Raw genomic sequence first — 25,514 nt, 5'->3', positions numbered from 1 at the left:
GCTGTGCGATCTGTTGACATGCTTGATCATACTAGAAGCCATTACCTCCAGCAGCTGCCTGTCTGTTTGTCTGTCTGAAGCTTCCAGGATGCTATGGTTAGCCTCTACCTCTCCCTCATCCTCCCTCTTTCTTTTTCTCCCTCGATCCATCTCGCATCTGAATGACCCCCCCTCCATCTCTATCCCTACTCCCTCCCCGCCCCTCTAAATGTACGTTTTAAAGCCTCTCTTTTCCATTTCCATGTTGCTGTAGGTAGTAGAAAGCCCGGGGTGCTTTTTTTCTGGGTGGAATGAAAAGACAAAGGCCAGCTGTGTGTGTGTGTGCGGGGGGCATTTTCAGGCAGGGTTCTGGCTGATTTAGCTTCACACTGCATTACTGGCCCTTCAGGTTTTTTTGTTTCTTATTCTAATCTCTCTCTTCCCTTCCCCCGGTCCTCAGAGCCCCCCCTTCTTTCCCATCCCTCTGTATGGGAATCATTTAGAGTTGAATGCAATGCTTATGAAGGGAAAACATTGAGCACATCACAGGTCCAGAGAAAAGGCCTGTTTTGATCTCATTGTGGTGTGGTGTGTGTGTGTGTGTGTGTGCATGCATCATCTCGTCATTGCGAGCCTCTTTCAGCCAGCTAGAGCAGTGAAAACACCCTCCCTCCGACTCAAAACACTCCATCCGTGCCAATCATTGAAAAACCAATAAAAATTGTCCCCTTCAACATTTAATTCCCTGCCACCATGACAAGGGTAGGACTCTTGAGATTTAAGGGCGAAGAATCAGGTGGGGTAGGCCTAGTTGGGGTGTTCGTAAGGCTGGACGACTGACTGTAACCCCTCCTTCTCCCTGCAAAACCAAAAAAGCAAACAACAAAAAACCATAGTCAGAATGTAGCTAGACATTTGAGGACAGGAAAATGCTGGAATCTGCGGCCTATGCTTTTGGTTGGATTAACCCTTTACTGGGACAGATGGCTCCATCCCCCTGCCGAGCTGACAAACCCCAGTCAGCTCGTCACCCCTCCTGTATTTCTGTGTGTGTGTGTGTGTGTGTGTGTGTGTTTCACCCAAAAAAAAGAAGCACTGGCAGGCAAGCTGTGGCAAAGATGGTGGATGGATCTGTTTTGGTTTTGGAATATGACGGGAGTCTGCCAGCCCTCCCCTCGTGTTAGTGTGTGTGTGCACGTGCATACAGTCGTCTGTTTCTTGAAAATTATCCATGAAGACATGCCTCAGTATCTTCTTGGAAAATGTGGACTAGCTTGCTATCTTGACATCAGAGCATGTTTATTGTGGAGATTTAGAGAAATGCTTCTGTAATAGCTTCTGTTGGGTCGATGAATGTTGCCAGATTTTCAAGGCAGGGCTATTATCCATGTTGTTTCTCTATGACCATCCACCAGTTACATACAGGATACTTTACATGGCCACGTATTTCTGCAGTAAACACAATATAACCAGCCAAATATGGTCATTTTGAAAAAACATGTCTGCCAGCTTACATCAGAAAAATGTGTATGTTTTACCTCCATTACTGTCCTGCTGTGATTTACTGAGAACATATGGTAGAATAAATTTTTGAACAGTTATATGGGGTAGAATCTGTGACTGACTTTAAAGTGACTAGTCTCTTTTAAAGACATACAGCGGGCTAATTCAATCCACTCCTAGGCCTGCCTTTAATGTAACACAGTCATCACATTTCATTTCAAAGCAGCATGATTCAGTGCACGGGGTAATTTCATTTTCACTTAATACCGGCAGGACTGAGGAAAAGCATTTGCTCGCTATATGTTGAGGCACCCATCTTTGTGAGAGACAGAGCCATAGCTGTTACTGTGCATATCACATTGGCCTTCTGCTTCACCCCTTCACTCTACTTTCTCTCATGAGATGTGCACAGACTACGGACAGTAGAGAAAAGAGCGATGCACGCATTGTACCTCAGGAGTTATACTAAAGCAGAAAGGCCAGACTGCAGCCTGTTCTAGACTTCTTTAACTGGCAAAAACAAATGGCCTTTTAGCCATGGGCTGTTTTATTCCACATTGCCAATATTTAACATAAACTTAAAGTTGATTGGTAGATTTCCCTTTTAACTAAACAAAGTTTGTTTATGCCTGGTACACACTAGAGGACTTTCAAATCTTAACCAAACGTGGGATACCACAGAGATAACGTTTATTGAACAACACACACACAAGACGATTCAGTGAAGACGCAGGACCACAAACATGGAGGTAGGCTCTGTCGTAGTACACAGTAAAACATACATAAAAGTCATCTTTTTCAAAAATCATCTTTTTTCCCTTGCCGTTTCGGCAGAAATTCTAAGAGTGTGGGTGTGGTTACCTGGAAGTGATGTTACCTAGGGCTGACCCAAATAGTCGAAGATTCGATGCTTCGATGGGCGGAGCCTGATTCGACTGTCAATCTCACAGTCAAAGCTTCGCAGCGAAAAAGGATCATGCCATTTTGGGGGTTGCTTAAAGTCTGATTTTACATAGAACTACCAGTTTTCTCCCAATAAGTTGATATACACCCTATTACAATATACATTTCAACATATACAAAACAAAAAGAATAAAAATTTCAATAAATGCTTTTAAAGTGCGTGAATAAATACAAAATTGTAACCCTAACCCTGGGTTGTCAGTGCGCATGTGTAGGCGTAGCGTTTATGTGTGTAGTGGCAGAAGAGGAAAGCTTGTTGTAGAGACGGAGCTCCAGCTTCACTGGTGTGCTTAGTTGTTCGCACCTCCCGCGACTTTCGGATAATTTATCACCGTTTATTAACCACACAAAGAATATTTTATCGTTTCTAAATAGTTGGCTACTTGAAATAGACCCGCGAGAAACGTTTAGCCGCGACGTGCGTGCAGTTGTCGACAGCACGGCATGCACGTCGCGGCTAAACTTTGCACAAGATCTGTGAATGCCAGGCGAGAGAGAGAGAGAGAGAAAAGGGTCTTCAAAAAGCCTCAGTTTAGCTGGGTTTACAGTGAGAGACTGCAGCTCTGCAGCTTCTCAAGATTAAAGCGGAGCCACCGTGTGTTACCCCCCCCCCCCCCCTTGTGTTTTGTGTTTGGCATTTTGGTCGTCGCCATCTTGTTTTTTGGAACCAGAAGTGACCATATTTGGATGATATTAACTGAGATGCTAATTTGGCTAGCGAGAAACAGGCTTAAATATACTTACAGCCTGTTCGCCATGGTAGCGACTTGTCAATCACAAGATAGCTACTGCCTAAAGCATACCCTGCTTTATCATCTATTTTCCTCTAAATGGGACGATAATTTACTGAACGAACATCATGCTGTATTTAAGAAGACTCCAAACCTGCGACTGTGATCCTAAACTCATTAGGAAAGTACTGAGGTAATAGATAAAGTTAGAAGTAGGCTCATTTTGTCATTAACTAGGATAGGATAGAATAGATACCTTTATTGTCACATACGTGTTGTTGAAATTCATTCTCTGCATTAAACCCATCCCTCAAGGGAGCAGTGGGCAGCCACTGTGCAGCATCCGGGTGCCACTTACTCTAGTCAGTGGCACTGACTGGAGTAATACCTAACATTTTATTTGAACCGGAGGAAACCCACGCAGACACGGGGAGAACATGCAAACTCCACACAGAATCAGACTTCTTTTTGAAACCAGTGGCATCATCCCCTGCTGGCCGTAAGAAAGAATGCAGGTGCCCTTCCACATTGGCTTCACTTTTCAGACCCAGAGGTTCCTGCTTGTACAAGACCTCTGTAGCTTGCTCCTCATCTCCACTTGAAGTTAGTGGCTAGAGGCTACATTAGCTGCTACTAGCATAACACACGGATTGACCAAACTGTTGGTTGTCGTGTTGTATTGTGGCTAATGTATTCAGGTTTTGACAAGGAAGAAGAATGCAATGAATAAAAAAGACGATATTTCTGGTTCTGCTGCATATATTTTAATTAAAGAGCTAAAAAGATAAAAAGAGCTCTCCATCAGTTTGACAATGTTGTAGGAGTGCAATGTTAAATCGCTGGAGTACTCTTAAATGTAGATCATAGGTATCAGTTTGGCATTTAGGTAGATCTGTTGTTGTTAGGACACATTCGATGAGACTCTCAGAAGCATACAGTACATTCATTATTATTGTCATTAGTCACCCCTTTCCCCACCCAAAACATCTGACTCCTAATATTATGACTGGTCATTTTAAATGTGTGGCAGTCAAGAGGAATGAAGCCGTAGTTATTTGATGTACTTCTGGATCACATGACATCATCAACATCAGAGCGGTTTTGGCTTTTAGCAGGACTCATTCGGCGGCTTGAGAAAACCCACAGTTGTCCTCCAGTCAAGCCCAATAGCAGGAACAGTTTTGCTCGGCCACACAAGCAGTCATCACATCTGCCAAATGTACTGGAGACAGAGAAAACACAAATGAGCAGATCAGAGGCTGGGTGGAGGAGTCTGTGGTATTAACTTCCTTAATGTTCTTTGTCCAAAAGAAAGCGTAGATGAATAGTGGCTTGAAGATTAAAGGGAGATTTGGTAGTGTTTCAGATTTGAAAAACGGGAACAAATGAGAGTGCCAGTTAAAGAGGGAACAAACGAAAACATGGACAGAAAGGAAAGAAAGAAGCGGCAGTGATGGAAGCCGAAAGGAGCGATGAAAGGAGAGGGCAGCAGAGGGAGCGATCCACTGGGTCATGCTCATGAAAATTTTAATCAAGCTTTGCATATGACAGCATCTTCTCTAACCAAGCACATACATTTAACTGTGTTTACATTTAACCCAAACATTTCTCAAAAACGCTGAGTTTATGAGTGCTACTATTGTTTCCCTGTCAGTCGCAAATAACTCCTGTCCTGAATGACCTGAATGCCAGCATACAAGCCGAATAAGAATAGCTGGGCCTATTAATAGAACAATTATGATAATGAATCATTGCCAAACACATTTATGATGGCCCACTTTTCACTCATGGCACTGATCAGTTCACCATGGTGAATATGTTGAAACAAATCATCTTTTTCCCCTTGTTTTGTTTGTGTTATTTTCAGTCCTGCATTTTGAATTGCCCAAGAAATGAACCCACAATGCTCTGAATTGTAGGTGTTTTCCACCTTGCTGTGCACGTCATTTCTCTGAACCCTCTGACTTTTGAAGACAATTTGTATGTAGGTCATACTGAAGTCTGTGTATCTGTTGGTGTAGTGTGGGCATACTCTAAAGGCCTGCCTCAAACGGAAAGCTGGATCGTGATGGAAATGACTGTCTTGATTATTTGGGGTTTGTGTAAAGGTTTCAGTCCAGAGTCTCAGTATGTTTGAAATGATTAGAATCTCCACCCACGCTGCATAGTTGTATTTGCCTTCTTAGCTTATGTAGACATGTTTTTTTTGTCTACACCCTCGAAATGTCAGTGTTTGGGTAGTTGTGTTATCTTAACTGCCTGACTAACTTGTTTGGTCAAGTCACCTGCCTTCCCTCTAGGTCTAATTCTAGGTGCAACTGGCTGGGTGGCAGGACACTAAGGTCTAACTGATGATGATGTTATGTCATCAGCAGTGACACACCGACATTTGCAAGATAGTCAGCATGATTGTTTCTTCTTAATAAATCATTCTGAACACATGCCTTAACCCTTTTATCCTCAAGTGTCCTTAACTTCAGATCCTTGGTATGGTTGGTAATAACAATCACCTTATTATCCTTGTTGTCAGACATTGTTTGTGTCATTTAAGCTTTACTATTCAGTATGGATTCCCCCGCCCCCTGGACTCATCCGAGCTACATAGGCAAATCAGCACATTTGTCTGTGCATCTGCTTATGGATGTTGACAAAATGTAGTTTTGTCCAACAAACAGAAAGTCGGCCAATCCTTTTGTGTTATTACCACATAGTGCTAAACGTTTATTCTGCCACCAAAGAAAGAACTCACCAAGGAACCAGTGCAAATCTGAGGAAAAGATATATAAAAAAACGGACCCTTTGCTGTAGTTTTTCTGCTACAGCTTGCCATTGTGGAACTAATTTTTACACGTTGAACAGTGACATTCAAGGAACTTTGGAAACAATCGCCTGGATTGGTATTTTATTTGGTAGGCCAAGCATATAGTCATGTTTGCTCTTTTTCCTCTAAAGCTTTGTGGGTGTTTTGGAGTCCGCAAAAAGAGAAGGAAACCTGGTAATAATATGAAAGAAGTATTTCAGTCTGGTTCACTTGCATCTTTCGAACTCAAGAAAGTGTTGAGATTTAAGCAAGATAAAGACGTAGTTAAGAAAAATACCAAACTACACCGCCAAACTGGATCAGATGAAGATGTCAAGCAAGACAACTCCTCAGCTCCCAGCCATAAACCCAAAGTCATCCAAGGAGTAAAGCCCGCCATTGTCCTTGTGGAGGAAATTAAATGTAGGTCACAGCTAAAATGCGAGGCCAGGCCTGGGGGATATGTGGGCCCAGGGTGCTCTGTTGCTCTGGGGGAATGCAAGCGTAGGAAAGAAAACAGATTTTTCACACATGGTTATTTTTAGAAGCTGGGTTGTGGCTGTGTGCATGTCTGTATTGCCTCCCTTTTATGTATTTCATGTGTTTTGATGCCATTGTGTTAAAAAAAAAGATGACTAATTTTAATAATTTTCCTGCCATTTAAAGTCTGTTTTATTTTTCTCTCCCCTGCCAGCATTTCTGTCCTGTCCTCTTACATGATCTAACATGGTTTAAGTGATCATAATTTACCTCTCTGTCTTCCATTGTTTTTTTGGCAGACTTTTCAGTGATGCATAATTGAATAATGTAGTCATTTTGGTCTTTCTTATGTCATTGTACTCTCTAACCTAATCTTAGTGTCATCCTCTGCCTTCACAAATGTCAGCAGCCTTAGTCTGAGTCTATCATACCACTAGAAGGGCAGATGCTCACTTAAAATAGTCTGCCATCAATTAAATATAGATGAGGTGCTTGGATTTGTCTGCCAGTGAGTGTTAGTTGTGCTTGTAGAGGTGAAGATCGTCCGTATATATATTAAGTAGATTAAAGCAATCCATTTTGTCTTACAGTATTTAAGTCCTGAGGTCCATTTCAGTATTTACATGAGTGCTTTGTTTAGTGCAAGACATCCAGACACTTTTATCTTTAATTTATTGCCATAAAGGTAGAGTGGAAGGCTCGCTATTGTTCAGCACTAGCTAGAGAGGTGACCCATGAATATAATATACATTGAGAGAAAGAAATGAACGTCTGTGCTTTAATGGCTTTTGAAGGAGAGCTAGTTATAGATATTATAGATTTTTTATAGATTATTATTAGTCATCATCATAAGTAACTAACTGGAATAACCATCCCGCTATTGTCCTCAGTGTTGTCCTTGAACCAAGATAAACCACAGTTGAGTCAGTTCAGTTGAGATGATGGCAAGATGACAGAAAGGAGACTGTTTGATATTGATCCTCTGTAAGCTGAGTGACAGTGTAGACAAACTGGGAAGGCCCAAGGTCACAGCGAGGGTTGTGACCAGTTGCTGTCATGTATTGATTGTGGTTTGAGAGACATCACGGTGTAACTGGATGCTCTCTGTAGTTGATAAGCCCAATCCTGAGATACTCTGTGGAGGAAGACATTTTGATTGGCAGTGCCAAGGTCACGGTGACACGAAAGTGGCCGCAATTAGCTTTTGAAATGGCAAAATACAGTTGCAAGACAATTGTGTTTAATAAAACTGGTTTGTTGCATTTTTACCTTTCAACAAAAACACTACATGTGTAATTCTTATCTAGCCTGCATAGTGTGTTTAAAGGTGCATTAATCATTTCAGTTTAACCCCTTGGCAGCAGAAAAACTCCAAAGCCAACAAAGATATAGCTTTTTAAGTGAAAATAAAGTTTAGCTGCCAGATGTTTTCCTCAATGTTTTAGAAGAATATAGGCTAAAATTGAGGCGTGGGGAAGAGGTTGTTTCGGTTGCTACACTGAGGGCGCTGAAGGTTGCTTGTACAGTGATGCAATTTCATGTGTGGCACTATTAGCTAAAAATTATGTCTTGCTTTCACTAGCAAAGTAACCTCCACAAAGCACATTTATTTATACATTTTGTTAGCGCTGTGCAATCACAATTTCGAATTTGGCTTCCAACAATTTTAAAAACAAGTTATTCAAACTAAAATGATTATTGTGCTGCATGCTGTTTTGCAATGAAACTCGTTTTGTCTTGTGTTATTAATCTAGCGCACCCTTCCCTTTAAAGCGGTGATTTATTCTTTTCTCACTGTTAGTTTAAGTCACTGCGTTTCCCCCCAGAGAACGCCACAATTTCATCGTTATGTAACGTAACTCGAGTAGTTCACCTGCTCTGCTCTACTCCGTGGAACAAACTGTAGTCCTCAACCTGGAGGGGAAACCGAGCTGCTGTCATCCTCTCTAAGATGCCGTTTCAAGTTAATAATATTCAATTACTATTACTTATTTCAAGAGCTATTTGAGATAATGCATAATCATTAAAAAAATTATTTTAAAAGTTCAGTAAATGCCTGACGTTTCCTAAGTCAATCAGTAATCGTGTTAATAATCGGGATTTCAATTATGACGAAAATAATCAAGATTGTGATTTTTGCCATAATCAAGTAGCCCTACATTTCATGCCATTTCTTTGACTATAAATAAATAACTTTCACAAACTGAAACAAAATAATCACAACAGAAACACAGAAATTAAATATTTATTTGTGTACGCCTCTGTTTAAATCTTCAACTTTCAAATTTTGCTGATCATTGTCTCTGTCTTTATTTAGCCAGGCAAACCCTTTAGTTTTTCCATCTCCAGTGATACTGGCTGAAAGAGATTAGATCTGGATACAAAAACCTATGATGCTAAAATTATGATGATGATCATTGCGGACCCAGAGAAAACCCTTACAAACAACCTACATATTAGATAAGCGCCCTTTAAAGTAAAGAAAAATATATATCAAGCTTAAGTTTACTGTCAGTACATCTATATAAATCTGCATTTCACAGGGTTTTTCGTAGGCCGTGGTGCAAAGAGATATTTAAACAGAGGCAGGTTAAAATCGATATTAAATAATTATAATAAATACTCATATATACTGTTAGGCATACAATGCACGCAATAATAATGCTTATTTATAGAATCCACAAAGTACGTCACAAAGGCAGCAAAGTTGAACAGACAAGTCATACAATCAAAAAAAAACCATATAAATAAAATTTGGTGTATAAAAACCAATACAGGGTAGTAAAAGGGAAGAAAGAAACATTTTTATGGAAAGAAAGAAAATTAAAAGTAAAATCAGGAAATACTATCAGATGTTTTAATAAGAGATTTAAAGGAGATCACAGAATCAGCCGACCTGATTTTCTCATTCCAGATCCTCTGGGCGCTGACTGCAAATGCTCTGTCCCCTTTAGTTTTCAGCCTGGCCTCTGGAACAGACAAAAGACCTCTGCCCGAGGATCTCAAAGTATATATTGGCACGTAAGGTGCTAAGAGGTCAGAGATATAGCAGGGAGAGAGTCCATGAAGAGTTGTAAAAGTTATCAGTAAAATCATAAAATCTATTCTTAAACACAGTGGGAGCCACTGTAAAGAGGCTAAAACTGGAGTGATATGATCATGTTTCTTTGTTGTGGTTAAAAGCCTGGCAGCTGAGTTCTGTACAGTCTGGAGGCGATCGACAGATTTTTGGTTCAGGCAAGTAAAAAGGCTGTTGCAGTAATTCAGATGTGATGAGATGAAGTTCTGTAAAATGGTCTCAGTGTCTTTTAAAAGTTAACACAGATTTAAAAAATATTGCTAAGATGATAAAACATGAATCCACAAGCTTTGAGGTGTGCTGCTCAAAACTTAAATTATTATAAAACCAAATTCCTTGCAACAGGCTTGATAGGATCCAATAGTGAACCAGCAGATGGCAGAATTTGTTTTGCCTTGTGTTGGGACCCAATGACAAGGATCTCTGGGGTTATTTTTTTTTAGTTCGGCTGATATGATCTCTGTCCCCACCAGCATGTTTTAGCTGCATGTCAGAGTTGATCTCTGTCTACATTAAAAAGACTGAAAACGGAGGTCGGCATGGTTTTCAAACTTCTCTGCTGTAGGTCTTCATTGTCGCCATTTTAGTCTGGACAGGAGGTGCAAACATAGCAAAAGGTCTAAGGGGGCCTAAAGCTGTAGCAGATATCCCCACCCAGTGCCTACATCTAACAGCATTCTATGATTGACGGTCCAGGAGTTTAAGGACTGAGCACATGCCATCATCAGCAGCCATTAAAAAGTTGTTGGTAAACTTGAGAAGGGCAGTCTCAGTGCTGTCATACTTCCAGAAACCAGAACTCCTTCATAATATTATATATATATAAATATATATATAAATACAGTTTTAATAACTGGATGTACAACAGTTAGAACTACATTTGTTTCCGGATACAGTTATATCCAGTAAATCCATCCATCCATCCATCGTCAACGGCTTACCCTGTGTACAGGTTCGCGGGGGGCTGGAGCCAATCCCAGCTGACATTGGGCGAAAGGCGGGGTACACCTTGGACAAGTTGCCAGTCCATCGTTGGGCCACTACAGTAAATCGATAGAGGATATTTTTACACCCAGGGTAAATCTGTAGCATGAACAATAATGGAGTCATGGACATGGATATTAAAATGACCATAAACAACAACTCTAAAACAAGAGTGGCTAAACATTCAGGCTTTTCTGCTAAAAAGCTTCCATGTGGTTTTGGGGGCAAAGCTACTTGGTAACACTTTCAGTTCCTTTAAACACCCACTAGGCCATGTTGTTTGCGTATGATGGTGGAGATAACATAAACAATGTTTGCAGCTAAGGTAAAAGCTTGAAAAGTCATTGTTCAAAAGGTCAGTGAGTTAAGAAGCTTAAAAACCTGGGCATAGACATTTCTTTGCTATGCCAGTTTTTCTGAGGGGCTATAAAACCTCCTACCAGATGGATGTGGAAAGGATGTGAGGGGTACTTGTTAATGTAGAAAGTTTTGTGTATGCTGTAGGGCTGACCCCGAATAGTCGAAGATTCAATGCTTCGATGGGCGGAGCCTGATTTGACTGTCAATCTCGTAGTCGAAGCATTGCAGCGAAACAAGGATCGTGCCATTTTGGCTATATGGGGGTGCTCAACGTCTGATTTTACATAGAACTACCAGTTTTTCAACGTTTAATGCTGTAAATAAATATATAGAAAGAATAAATCTTTCAATAAATATTTTTGAAGTGTGTGAATAAATCCAAAATTGTAATGCTAACCCTGGATGGTCAGTGCGCATGAGTAAGCGTAGCGTGTATGTGTGCAGTGGCAGTGGAGGAACACTTGCTGAAGAGACGGAGCCCCAGCTTTACTGATGTTGTGCCGAGTTGTCCGCACTTCGCGAGACTTTCGGATAATTTATCACCGTTGATGAACCACACAAAGGCAGGACTTGATGATTCTGATTCCACTAGGGCTGTCCCAGACTAAGGTCTGTCTTAGTCTGTCCCGCCCTAGTATGCTGCATTTTCTGAGTAGAGAACAGAGAAGAAATATGTTTTCTCTTGTCCTCCTTTGTGTCCTGAAGTGACTTGACGGTCTGCGGTGTTGCAGACCTTATAACAGATATTGAGGTAGGGACTCAGTAGTACATTTTAAATGGTGAGATTAGGGAGTCTTGTTTGTCTTAGTTGCTGCAAGAAGTGGAGTCATTAAACTTGGATGGAGGCACTTCTGTTGTCTTTCAACAACAGAAGTGCTGATATCCTGTGGGGGTTGGTCAGAATGGGACTTGTTGAAGTCTTTTGTTATAATCACCTTAAGAAACAAGTTATCGTCTTTGCACCTGTCCGTTAGCTTCTCCTACCACCACCGCTGCTGATAAGGCCAGTCACAATATATTGCAGTAGGCAGGGCATGCATCCCTGCGCTGAGTATGTTGGTATTGGAGATGTTGTTGGTGACCCTAACTTGACTGTGAAGTGTTGAGACCTAGCTGAGAGAGCTTCTAGGAAACGACAGTATTAAAAGCTAAGCTTAAATCATGGGACTGTATTCTGCCGTCTTTTAGTTCAGGTGTGTCAGGAATCAGGGTGTATAGGGCTAAAGGATATACCGTTGTCCATAGACAGTTGGACAGTTGGAGCAATAAGCAAGTTGGAGGGACCAAAGACTGAATTGTATGTGATCCATGACTAGCCCCTCTAAGCAGTTCATTATGACAACTGTGAGAGGCACAAGGCTATACTTGCTCGGACTCTAATCCTGTTGGCTTCATTAGCACATGAATGATAGTAGCAGCTCTGACACTATTCATGTCCCCAAAGCATATACATACTCGTAGTGTTCTAATTTTGACTTGCAAGCTTTGACACACAGCAGAAAAATTATTGGGCAAGTTGGCCTGAAAGGAGTATACACCAACATGCACCATGTCTTGATGTTTGATAAACCCTGAAGCAACACACCCACAACAATGGATCCCCTTGCGTTATTTTGCATAATGCTGTGGTCTGAAAGTACCCTTCCCCTCACTGTGTCACAGGAGCTATTTCTCATCAGCCAAGTGTCTATTTCCAATTGCAGTTACCTTAAACTATAAACAACATCAGGAGACAACCTACTCAGATATTAGGGAGAAACAATTGATATAAACATAGTAGTGGTAACAGGGACCGCCCCATGGTTCACTTTTGTGATATGGCTGTGATGTGGCTAACCCTAACTACAACATGGTAATTTATGGGTTAGTAACTGGAGATACAGTGCAGAGGTGCTGAACTCTAAGTTGCTCTCCTCACTGTGGGGGTCTAATCTGTTCACCATAGGTGGTTCACAGCATAGACAGGACAGTTCTCCTACTGTGGCTGTTATGGTAATGAAACTGTGTGTGTGCGTGTGTGTGTGTGTGTCTGTTCATGTTCACGTATGTCTGTTGCAGGGGAGATGGGTGCATAAAGCTCCATTAACTGATTACCCTCCACCCACAGCTCCCGTTTAGCCCCAAACCATAACATTTGGTGGCCATGTACATCCTCCCCAGTGTGTGAGTGAGAGAGAGAGAGTGTGTGTGTGTGTGTTCGCACATGTAAATGTGTATGTGCCAGCAGGGGCTGGAACAGCTGCTGATTATGACAGGAGGTGTTTGCTTCCATCCTTTTTAGTATTATTACAAGCCAAAGCATGTTTGGCATTCACAGACACACAAGCCATATGACTCCTCTGTGACTGTTGGTATCTGAGTCAACCCTCCGCTGAACTGCCAGAGGGAAATGGTGGCTCAGCACTGTGCCCTCATCTGTGTGAAGGGACAGATAAGATAGACAGAGAGCGTGCGGAACAGACCCGAAAGGAAATGTAGCGCTCCATATGTTCGAACATAAAACTACAAATATCTTCCTGAACACGAAGCAGGTGGCCCCTTTTGTCTGCAGCACCAAGCTTCACATTCATTTAGTCAACCGTTGGAGTAACCCAGTATGAATACAGATTTTTCATATAGCTCTAGTGTTCAAGGCTCACTCTTTCCCCAATCTGGTAATTTTGTGGTGTTTTAAAGTTTCAACCCAACAACATTCTGCTCTAAATTCTAGGCTGTTGTTTTACTGCCGTTTTAAATCTTGAGTGTTCAAATACGCCAAATTTGTATGCAATACATACCCCATTTATGCTTTCTCATATGGACCAGACCTCTGAGTCATACCTCTGTGGTACAAGGAATTGAAAAGGGAGTTATGAAGCCAGGGGGGAGACTGTGTATCAGAATGTGTCATCACTGGAGGACAAACTTCCCCACATCGTTCGCTCCATCCTTCCTGGGTTGTCCCTAGCAACAGCAGAGACCCAGTGGCACAATGCGTGAAGACACATAAATTACTTTTTTGTTGAGAAACATACATTCCTGGATCCTTTATTGTTGTGTGTACAGTTACAGGCTACGGAACATTTTGATGCAGCAGTAGTGGCTCTGAGCTCCCAGCTCTACAGTACGACTGGCTGATTTCAGCCACTGGATCATCTTCTTGAAATGCCAGTGATGTTTTTTTTTTGTTTGTTTGTTTTCACAATGCCCACCCACCCATCTCAGCTGAGGAAGATGTTGATGCAGTTAAGCCACGAGCCATCTAGCGCTAGACGAACACCCTCGCAGCAAATCTCCAAGGCTGCATTGTATGTGCCAGTCACTGGAATATGCTAACTCTTAGCTTTTGTAGTCTCACTCCTTCTCTTTCTTCCTCTGCATTTTAGAGGGCAGCATCCGGAATAGTTTGTGTTCGGCTCATCCAGTCCCAACTCTAGGAAGGAGTCTCTATGCACGACGCTCAGTCCCAACCTGTCTTTCCTTCTCACTCTATTTCACAGCTTGGTCAATGGAGCTTTTGTTGGGCAGGGGATGGTATTGAATTAATCAGGCCTATAGCGATGACAGTGTCTTACCCATGGGTCTGAGCCAAGGCTCTGCTTTTCTATCCGTTTTGAAACACTGGTCACAATTCCACTTCCTATTTGGTTTTCTAAGAGCAGCAGTGTCTAAATGGAGTCAAATCAATGGCCACTTTTGTGTGGGAAGTGAACTGACAGTCGGCAGAACGCTCGGGCTTGGCTGAGGACTCTCCAAGGTCGACATTCGGTAAAATACTTGGTGCCTGGGTATGAGCAAACTGACTGCTTGTTTGATAGACTTAAGAGGGGATTTGTTTGACTTTAAATGAATTTCCTCTTGCTGCACGAGGGCCTGGTCACAAGTAGTGGAGTTTGGAATCTTGTGAGCGAGTATGTTGCTGATGAACAGGAAGTTTTGCCTTCTCTATGTGCCCCCATACAGTAGCCTATAATAGCAATAACAGAGAAAAATAGACTGTGATTGCGACAGCTGGGTCATTGAACTGATGCATGTCGAGAGTATTTTGTGTAAGCGATGCAGAGACATTGCAACATGCAAGCCTCTCTACATGTACTGAATGCTTATTTGAGTGTAATGCATGTTTGCTTGAGTTAGGATCTGCACCTCTGTGATTTATCACCAGTGTCACTGAACGTGGCTGCAGTGGGAGCATCTCCGTGTATCCCCACACATCTATTTTTACCAGCTTATTTCTTACCAACCCACTGGAAACAGAGTGATTGGGAGATAAGACGGCTAGAGGAAGAGAGGGGATGCAAGGAAAGGTAGCAAAAAAGGGAAAGCCCTCTGTTGTTGGCGATGAGAAAGATTATTTGCCATTAGCACTTGCCAAGGACAAAATAATTTTGTTTTGAGAGTGACACGCCTAGTAAGAGAACTTGGCAACAGTCAGACAAAATTGGGGAAATGTGCACAAGTGAGGCAAAGATTGAATAACTGAAGAGAGCAAAGAAAGCAGAATGTTTAAAAGAGAAAAATATAGGATGACTTTTATCATCAGTTAAATGCAAGTTTATGTTAAATGTGTTGTCATCTCACTGTTGTCTCTGCTGTAAAGCTGTTTACCATTGACGCCTCGCTGGCCAACTGTCCACAGTCATTAAAGACAAGTGCTAGAATCTCAGAGGCTACATGCCAAACCACACACACGCATTCACACACACATAGTGCCATTTCCCCCACCACCACATATGGTAGATTCCCTCTAAGGTGTTACTAGCTACCTGACACTCTACCCTGGTGTGAAGGAAAACTATAGCAAACAATGGATCATCTCCCTTTTGGAGGCTGCTTTTTATCTACCAGTACTACAGTCGCACATGTCGTATAGCATTGTAAATACTATCTCCAAGACGATGTTCATCCCCTGTCTTATTTACCTGAAACTCTGGCAATTTGGAAAGTGTAAGATAAATTGCTGCTAAATAACTTATTGAGTTAGCACAGAATGGAGTGAATACTAGGATGATAGCAATGCTTCCAGTGAATTATTACATGCCAGGTGCCACTAAAATCTTTAGATGTATTCTTTGTTATTCAGTCTAGTTTTCTAACTCCTACCCTGTCTTTGATTGGTTGTCCAGGTACAACCCGCGCCCCTCGTGAAGGAGAAGTATCTGGCGTGGACTACAACTTCCTCTCAGTGGAGGACTTCCTGGAGTTGGAGAAAAGTGGGACACTATTGGAGATTGGAACGTATGATGGTAAATTAAAAAAATGACACATTTGCTTGGGTGGCTGGTATGTAACTTCTACTGATAAAGACTCATTGGGGGTTTGCTAACTAGAGGGGACAGACCCCTACAGATCCCTTATACCTGGAAAGAAGTAGGAATCATTTGAGGTGAACCAGTTGTATGCATCTGCCTAGTCTGCTTTCTGTTTGCAGGGTATGTCTTACTTTTCAATTAGTGTTTAAATAAAAAATATTAATCATTTTTAAATAAAATATTAACTTGTTAAAGGAAAATGCGCCTTAAATCACTTGGCATTTTGTACCCAACCATGCATTACAAGGCCCATTCTGTAGTTTTGCATTTTGTTGTATTTTATTATTTTCATGACTAACTGACCCACCATAGAGGATGTGACATCATGTTGACATATTGCCAGTGTAGCTTTAAAGGAGTTGGAAACTATAAAGTTCCATTTTATAAGTTTCAGATATCTAGAACATCAACTGTAAAGATCATTAGCTTTTAAAATAAGACTTGCTAGTATAGTGATACAGTGGGACACTGTTACACACTTACATTCAGAAGAACAATAATACTTTAATACCACAAATATACTTTACACTTTTAGTGTACTGTAGGTAGGAGTTTGCAGACACGACTTTCACTCTTGTTCTCCATGTGTGTCAATAAGTGAACTTGCTTAAATTGTCGAATGGCATTGAACCTGACTTTGGACAGGTGTACCATCTTGTATGGCAGAAAATAACCATGTATCTCCAGCCGGTGTGTAGCCCACTCGTGGTATACTGTCAGCAAGCAGGCATGTTGTGTCCCTGTCCAGGCCAGTCAGTCCACTTCTGGACAGGTGCACCAGCTGGCACAGCGGGAGGGAACCCTGTCTCCTCTCTGCCTCTAGTCTGCACTCAAAACATGCCCGCCCCGGCCACAGTCAAGTTTTGGTGTCAGTCCCTTTGAGTGAAAGAGCACATGCTTGATTCTAGACTGTTTGCGTTGGCATTCAACATTCACATCCAAAGAAATCCATTGCCAAAAGGCAGAAATACTAATGTCTCAAAAGGTCTCCTCGACTCATCAATGCAGCAGCAAGATATGTCATATTTTTTCTTTCTTTTTATCTTTCTTAAATGGAAAAAATATTGCTGTTACTATCACTCTGTCCACCAGAAATGTAGGTTAGACAGCCCTCAGAAACACGTTTACCTCAGATATCTGGGGGTTGTTGAAAGTAGCTCTCATATTGGTACACTAGCTGAAGTAGAGGTAGACAAGAAAAGATAAGAATCAGCACCAAAAGATTTTTGAAAGTTGAAAAGCTTACTGTCAAAATCTTGATATGATTTGCCTTTCAAGTAAGCAATATCACAAAGGTATATTCATCAAAAATGTATGCGTTGTTGATGTTGGATGTATTGAAGGACTGGGAGTTGTCAGTGGCCAGTGTTAGTGTTTTGGCTGATGTGTTTTGTGTAGGCAGGCTAGTCACACTGACACACATAACCCTTTTAGGTCAGGTCGAAGGTCTTTAGGTTGTAAGGTTTAGGCAGTACTGTAATCACAGCCTACAGACAGACAATGAAAGGACTGTAAACAACAACACTACAATGTATCACCTCCATTCAGTCAGATAATGTTTAATTAAGTCACTGCTATGTCCACTTAGCTTGTTCAGTGTTCCATAACAATGGATTTCCCTCTGAGGGCAAGGAGGGGCAAACAAGGCCAGTGGACCTCTGATTGGCAACCAGCTTACTTCCTCTTCCACTGATGCAGTATGGAGGAAATGAGAAACCTTTAAAGATCTTCCTTTCACTTTAAAGGATTATAAATAACTGGACTATCACTGAAAAACCGATAATAGACATTTTCACTTGTCATAGCAGGAAAACAGAACAGATTTTTGTAAAAATGGCTCAGTTCCATTAAGTGTTTCTGTAAGCCATACCAGTGAGTCAGCATGTACAATACCAGGCCCCCAGAACTAGCTCACCTAAATGGGATGCAGTTGATATTAATGTTACCTTTTCCTGCTATGACATGCCAAAATGTCTGATGTGAAAAAGATCTATTTCCCATTTAAGTTGTAGTTTGCCAATTTATCTTCTGACTGAAATTTCGCAAACATCCTCTTTTTCCCTCGTGTTTATATTTTGGATGCTAATGCCATTCTGTCTTATGAAGAAGTTTGTTTTATATTTGGCTTTATATTCTGGTCGTCAGATGGTACATTCTTAATTCTGTCTAGTCTAACTTTGGAATTACTGTTTGTAAAAAGTAAATAGCTGAAACGTGACACTGGTGAATGATGTGTCTGCAAACTGCTTGATTGAATGTATTCAGACAGTTTTATGAACTACTCGGAATACAACTACTACTTCACTTATGTATTTGAAGACAAAACATTCTTTGGTAGTGTATGGAACCCAGTCTATCAACTCTCACTTACAACTTATCAAAGAGTTATAATAGTGAAAAATTGTATAATATTGTTTGACAAATATAATTTGAGTAAAACATTGATTAGATTTTAATAAGTTAAAACACTAAACTAAGAGCTTAAACTAAAATTGGGGTCAAGCAAGACAGAAATTTAGTTTTGCTTCAGAGATTCACATTTTCCCACAGACAACCCAACCTCTCTATTTGCATTCAAAGGCTATAACTAGCTCAGACACACACTTAAACAAAACCCTTTGACCTGTCATAGCTAACCCTCCTACTAAAATGCCCTTCTTTTCTCCGTCTTTTTTTTAATCCCCTCCTCCCTGCCTTCTTCTTTGTTGCCTAGGTAACTATTATGGGACGCCAAAGCCACCGGTGCAGCCCCCCGGTGGGAAAGTGATTAGCAGCAGTAGCAGCGGTGATGCCCCACTGCCAGACGGGCTCAGCGGTAGCCTGCCGGGCTCGCAGCACTCAACTCCCCGACGCACCAAATCCTACGATGACATGCGCGATGTTGGATTAGGGCCTGGAGAGCAGCAGCAGCAGGAGGACGACGAGGACCTCCCTGACATGAACAGTAGCTTTACAGGTATGTATAGGGGACAGGAGGTGGAGAAAGGGGGGAGGAAAGAGGGGAAGGCACAGTGTGTGGAGGATAATGAGAGGACAGTGGAAAAGATGCATGTCTTCACGGGTTTTATAGAAATTGCCAGACTAAAGCCTTAAAAGTGATGATGTCAGTTGTGAAATGAAATGACCAGGCATGTGCTTCAACATGATGTAAAGTCATAAGTTCAAAGCAGAATCTTTGTAGTAAGCAAATGTCCATTTTCGCTCTCATAAAACTGAAACCCTAAAAAGACAGAATTTCAAGTGGATCATGTCTCTTTAAAATCTTTTAATAAATATCAAACATGTTTGTTTCTTAGCCATAAGTTCAGCCACAGTTTTTTCTTCTCTTTTTTTTTGTTTTTCGCTGCAAAACATAACACACACAGGTGCAACCAGCTGATGACGACAGTCTGCGTCCATGTTTGTTTTTTCTGAAGTCCCGTTTGATTTCACAAGCTTCTGTCAGATCCCTGGAATGGCCACTTTAAAATCGCTGAGTGAACGCCAAGTACAAGGTCCTGCGTCTTGACTTAATCGTCTGTGTGTGCATTCTTACCAAATATTTCTGATTACTCTGTTTTTGATTTTGTATATTAAAGAGGAACTCCAGTGCTTTACACATTATGTTCATTTACTTTTAATGAGGAGTGTTACTCAGCCTCTGAAAACATTTATTTAATGTCTTCTGTGACTCTCGTCTGAGATTTTTTTATTTTTTTACCTTTATTTATTCAGGGGAGTTTCACTGAGAGGAAGCCTCTCTTTTGCAGGAAGGCCCTGATCACATTCACACCTGGAAGCTGCCCAGTACAACCGCAGCCTGGTCTGCTGGCCACTAAGCAGTTGGGCCTTGCTCAAGGGCACCTCAGTGGTGATAAATGAGGGAGGGCAAGCACTGCTTGGTTTACTTTCCACACCCAGATTTTATCCTGCCAGTCCGGGGATTGAACCAGCAACCTCCCGGGCCACCTAACGTTTGGGCCACCACTGATAGGTCAAGTCTGAGACCTTGAACCCCGATGATGTCTTTGTATCATGTAAACGTTTGCGTTATAAATATTCTTTACCTATAATAGAAACTAAAGCCAGGATATCTCATCCTTTGCTGCTTTGATATTTATCTTTTCTGTCCCCAAACTTAATGCAGGGACAATACTAAATAACTGGAATACCCCCTTACTTAAATACTGTTGGGTTTTTAGAGAGTAATTTAAAGACATCACAAAGGATTGTTGTGTTTTGTGGTGGGCATTTGTCCTTATTTTTTAAAACATTATAAAATAATGTAATATTTGATATATTAATCAATAATGAAAACAACTGGTATGAATACACCTAAAACACGTTAAAAGTACACTGACAATGCCATCATCTCGGACAAGCTTTTGAAGTCTGTTCTCAAACTGGTGTACTAAACAGCCAAAACATTTCTCTAGCTGGTTGGTTGAGCACAGATGTGCATTTTTTATGTTTTAGAAGTTTCACACTGAGTAGGGAGATGAAATCCAATAACAAGCGGTTACCCAAGTCACATTTAAAACACATTCTGAAGGCAGGTGTAAACAGCAGTCTGTCTTCAGTGGGTTAAGGCACAATTTTCATTTATTTGGATACAAAATAGCTGGCCAGAACAGGCCCCAAAGCTGGTACAAGACTCCAAACTACATTATTAAATTTGGCATCTTCACACAGGCAGCAGCCAAAATCAAGGCATTAATAAACACACTGTGTACAGGCTTACTAGCTTCACATGTCTACATGATCACACAGCTTTTTTCACCTTCTCACAATTTTGCCTGCAACTAAACAGTAGCTGTCATGTCACCGACTGCACGCCGCTTATTGTCACTTTGTTAAACTAGCTGTAGTTTTATGTTAACTCCTTGTTTTGCCGAACTTGACTCACATGCTCCTTTAGATGATGTGGAAATCTTAACTGCATTGGATAAAGTGGGAGGGGAAGCATGTGGAGCCGAGGTGGTGGGATGTTAAATAGAAAGAGGGAGTGGCTGGGAAGGGGTAAAGTGGGGGCAAGTCTGAAAAGGAGTGGATAGAGAGAGGAAGAGAAGCAAGGGAGGATTGTGTTTTGGGATGAAGGATAAGCTCAGAAAATGAAGAAGTAGGCGAAAGAGCAAAAGGAGGTGAAGAGAGAGCGGCAGAGAGAGGACTTTTGTGTGGTGAGGGGCTGCAGAATACAAGAGCTTCTTTGATTGGTGAGTAAGTGGTCTCTGGGTTTGGCTACATCTGCCTGTATCTATGCGTCCAAAAATGTAAAATAGTGCCATCTGGCTGCAAGCGGCAGAGGGTGGACGACTGAGCAACCTCCATTTCTTTTGATGATTCCTAATGATATCACTTGTACGTTATAAGTCATTCATGTTTGTGAATTAATGGAGGATTTGATTTGGTACATTTAATGCTTGGAAACATAATCCTGACCTCAGTAATGTTTTTAAAAGGGTCATAAAAGTCATTAGTGATGATTTAGTTTAGTTTTTTTTTTTTGGTTACTGCAATTGTTTTTTTGTTACTAACACGTGTGTGTTAGCAGGTCAGTAGGCATTGTAAGGAAGGTTGACTCAGCCCTAAAGCTGTTTCTACCATGTGTTTTTAAAAGGTGGGACCAAAAGTTGTTTATTTGCCATCTGTGTGAGCTATGAGGGTGCCGGTCAAGTGTGAGTGTGAAAATGAAATAACAGGAAGCTAGGTGATAGCACTTCAGAGGCCATGGTTGTAGGTGTGAACTGCCCACTCAACAGTTTAACTGAAGTAAATGTCTCTTTAGCTGGAAGAAGCAGTTTAGGATAACAGTGGAGCTGTGATTTTAGCCAAAAAACTAGATGTGTGAAAGCTTTGGCAAGTTCTTTGACTGAGACAAGCGCTTCTCGTGGCAAGAAGAGGCTTTCAAAAAATTCTACTCACCTTGGAAATATTTGGCCTGCAGAGACAGAAAATTCTTGACCACTTTCCTCTTCCATTGTTTCATTATTCTCATAAATGTGTTTCTTTGTATGTTACAGTCTGTCATGGTTTGAACCTATCGAAAGCATATTAAAGCAATTGTTTCTGTGAAAGCCATTTTGAGTAGTGTTGAGGTTCTTTTTTTAGCACCCAAATTGTTTTCACAGCTACTTTTGTTTTTGTTCCTTAAAGTGTTTTTAGCATCCCTTAACCAAAAGGTTCTTAACACCAAGCCATGTTTGTCTTAAATCCTCTAGGAGACTCCAGTGAATTAGACGAGATTCATCACTCGGTGCGACCCTTTGCCCCTCGCCAGAGTGTCCCATCCTACGTTGGGTCAACCCCCTCACCATCGGCCACCACGGAGAGCACACAGCAGACACACTCTCACCTGAGCCATCCTCCCCCAGAGGACCTGCTCGGACCTCTGCCTGACAACTGGGAGATGGCCTACACCGAGAACGGGGAGGTCTACTTTATAGAGTAAGTAACTATTGCTATAACTTGACTAAGTCAAGCTTCACCTAAATGTCGTAAAGAGGCAATGTTTTCACAAAATAAAAAAAACATTTTTAGTTTGTAATCAGATATCAAGTATAGAAACGCATGTTCTCAGGCTTTCATAGGATTACCTATTCAGTTTGTAGTTGCAGATCCATGTTTCCACCTAATATGTGGACAGTAATTGAAAACTTAATGAGTATGACATTTTAATAGTCATGAAAGTCCTACTTCACAGTATAATGGAGCACAAAGTTGCACGTAATTTCTTCAGCATGGTACTCACATGCTGCTGCTATACTTTAAGGCATTTAGGTTAACTTGAATAAAAGTAAAATGTGAAGCCCACATGATAGAACATTGGGGAGCAGTTGATCACAGATAAACTGCATACAGTGACCTAGCCATGTTTTATATCAGTAGTATTTCCTCATTGTTATTGATACAAAATATATAATGAGTTAAATGCCCTTGTGAGATTCTCTTGTTCATTTATAAAGACTCTTAAAAGGTCGTCCAGTTCTGTGATTTGTGAAAGACTCCACTGTCTGTTATTAAAGTCAATAGTGGAAGAGCCATTCATCCATTATTTATTATTATCACATTAAGGTAATTTTACTTGCGTGTATTTTCTGTTTAGCCACAACACAAAGACCACCTCCTGGATAGACCCTCGGTGCCTGGACAAGCCTCAGAAACCCCTGGAAGAATGTGAAGATGATGGTACGGCCATGTTTGAGCTTGATTATCTATGAGATTATGTGGGTTTATGTAAAATCCTCCATATATTCTGTAGATATATATTTGACCAAAAACATAGGTTAGAAATCACTAAACATGTTCCTTCACATCTAATTTAACAATGTTGGGTTGTGGTGACAATCTAAGATGTATATACAGGAGCAGTGGTTCCCCTTGTAGCCCTTAGGTGGCACTGCTCTTCCATAGCGCCTTCTTTCAGCTGTTTGTCAGAGCAAGATGCTCCACAGCTTCAGGGAATCAACTGCATCATACTCAGATGTTTAACACAGATTTTCAACCAGATATCCGCAGACACAGAGAGAAATGCAAACCATTTTTCACATGAGGCCATGTGATTCTTGCAGACATTTTTTCCCCTTTGGTAACGTTGCGGCTCACAAAATGAAATGTGATAGCAGTGTCATTAGGTAGCTGACATGACAACTTTACGTTGGATAAAATTCTACACCAACTGTGCTGCCTTAAACCACAGCCAGAGATCCAGTTTCGGGGAAAACCTGCCCTGTGATTTTTGTCAACATGGATTGTCATGCGGGGCTGAGACTTTTGCTTTGATTAACTTTTGCCACCCAGTGGCCAGATGTAGTTGACTGACTCACAGATGTGGACCTTTTTCCCTTCCTGCCCCTCCTTTTCTATCCCTTTTACATTGACCCTGCTGCTGTGGTGTCTGTCCCGCTGAGTAGAAGGGGTGCATACAGAGGAGCTGGACAATGACCTAGGTAAGAACTACTTATCTTTTACACCACCCTGCTGGCACACAAATATATAACCCACTCACCATCCATCCCCCAGTGTCACCTTGGTTTGCACACATGTGATTCATTCTGCACAGCTACAGAATCGCATGCACAACACCACCACCAGTGGCTCATACAGAGTCTTCTGACAGTTGGTGAGAGATGTCTATGACAATGACTCTGATCATCTAGAAATGAGACATTGTGCCACGCTGACATAGATTTGACCTTTATCTAGCCTACCGTCAGTGTGTTGCTTTGATTTTGAACAAATTAATGTATTCGATCAAAAGAACGGCCTTGAACACAACCGTCAACTTAACCCTAACCCACCAGGTAACCACACATGCTCACAAAACACTCACACATTGGCAGACAGTCATTTCATACATGAGAGATGAGGGCTGATCCGAGGAAGACTGTTATGATGATTTCCTAATGGGTGTCTGTCAGAGCACTACCATCAGCACACTAACTAGTCTTTCAGACCCAGCAGCGCGGTCACTTGTGCAGGATAAATGGTGTCTGGAGACTGTGCCCTGCACTGGTAGGCACCGGTAATGAATGATGTCATTCCATTAGTCGATATATGTGATTAATAGTTGTCGTAGCGTAAAGGTAAATTGAAATACAGGGACAAAAAATTATATATTTCATATTATTTTATTGTCATTTTGTAGAATTTGCAGTAACACTGGATGGATACTGCTGATGTCAAGTGAAAGAGTGAAACCTACCAGAGAAAAAAAGCTTATTTTAGCTTGATTTGTAACCAGCTTCAATTTTTAAAATGGGTTTGATTTGATGGTGTCCAATAGCCCCAGGGTCAGGGACTTATTCAGGAACCCTATTTAAGTATCATGTATATTTTTTCATGATCTGCTAAAGCTGCATTAATCAATATTTTTTACATTAACACTGAGACAAATGACTGAATGTAATGTGAGTAGCCCAAAGAGAAATGCCACTCTACTTTCAGCCTCATTCTAGGTCTTACTTTCAGTCGACAGTCGACCGGGCTTTAGTCTTGCTAGCAGCTCCCACTGTTAAGCATCTCAAACAGCTGCCATGTTATAATCTTCAATACAGACTAGTGTCCATAAGACAGCCCTCGACTGGATGAACACGTTCAATAGTTATCGATCAGCTCAATCCAGTACAGGTTGGCAAAGAAATGCAATTAACTTAATTTCTCTGAGGAGGAGCACACTCAAACATTTGACCAACGCCAGCACACACACACTGAAATTCTCATATATACACACACACACACACGCACCCACACATATGCACATACGTAGTACCTCTCCGTAGTACATGCTTACTTAAGAGAAATCAATCACAGCAGAATCAAGAGAATGAGATGCAGTTGAACATGGGAAGATGGACACATGGTGAGAA

At 41.3% G+C, this 25,514-nt stretch overlaps 1 protein-coding gene across 1 annotated transcript in view; it reads left to right on the top strand.

The window, feature by feature from the left end:
* magi1b (membrane associated guanylate kinase, WW and PDZ domain containing 1b) overlaps positions 1–25,514 on the top strand; it is a 139,490-nt gene that overhangs the window by 74,853 nt on the left and 39,123 nt on the right. The window contains 5 exon segments of the mRNA XM_038695509.1: positions 15,985–16,104; positions 18,884–19,126; positions 22,368–22,593; positions 23,252–23,334; positions 24,060–24,095. Coding sequence (XP_038551437.1) covers positions 15,985–16,104; positions 18,884–19,126; positions 22,368–22,593; positions 23,252–23,334; positions 24,060–24,095 — 708 coding nt within the window.

Source organism: Micropterus salmoides, unplaced genomic scaffold, assembly GCF_014851395.1.
Source record: "Micropterus salmoides isolate LMB-PRFRI ecotype aquatic unplaced genomic scaffold, ASM1485139v1 Ms_hic_scaffold_4, whole genome shotgun sequence".
NCBI lineage: Eukaryota > Metazoa > Chordata > Actinopteri > Centrarchiformes > Centrarchidae > Micropterus > Micropterus salmoides.
Note: the sequence above shows the minus strand (reverse complement) of the source record. Positions and strands in the feature narration are given on the sequence as shown.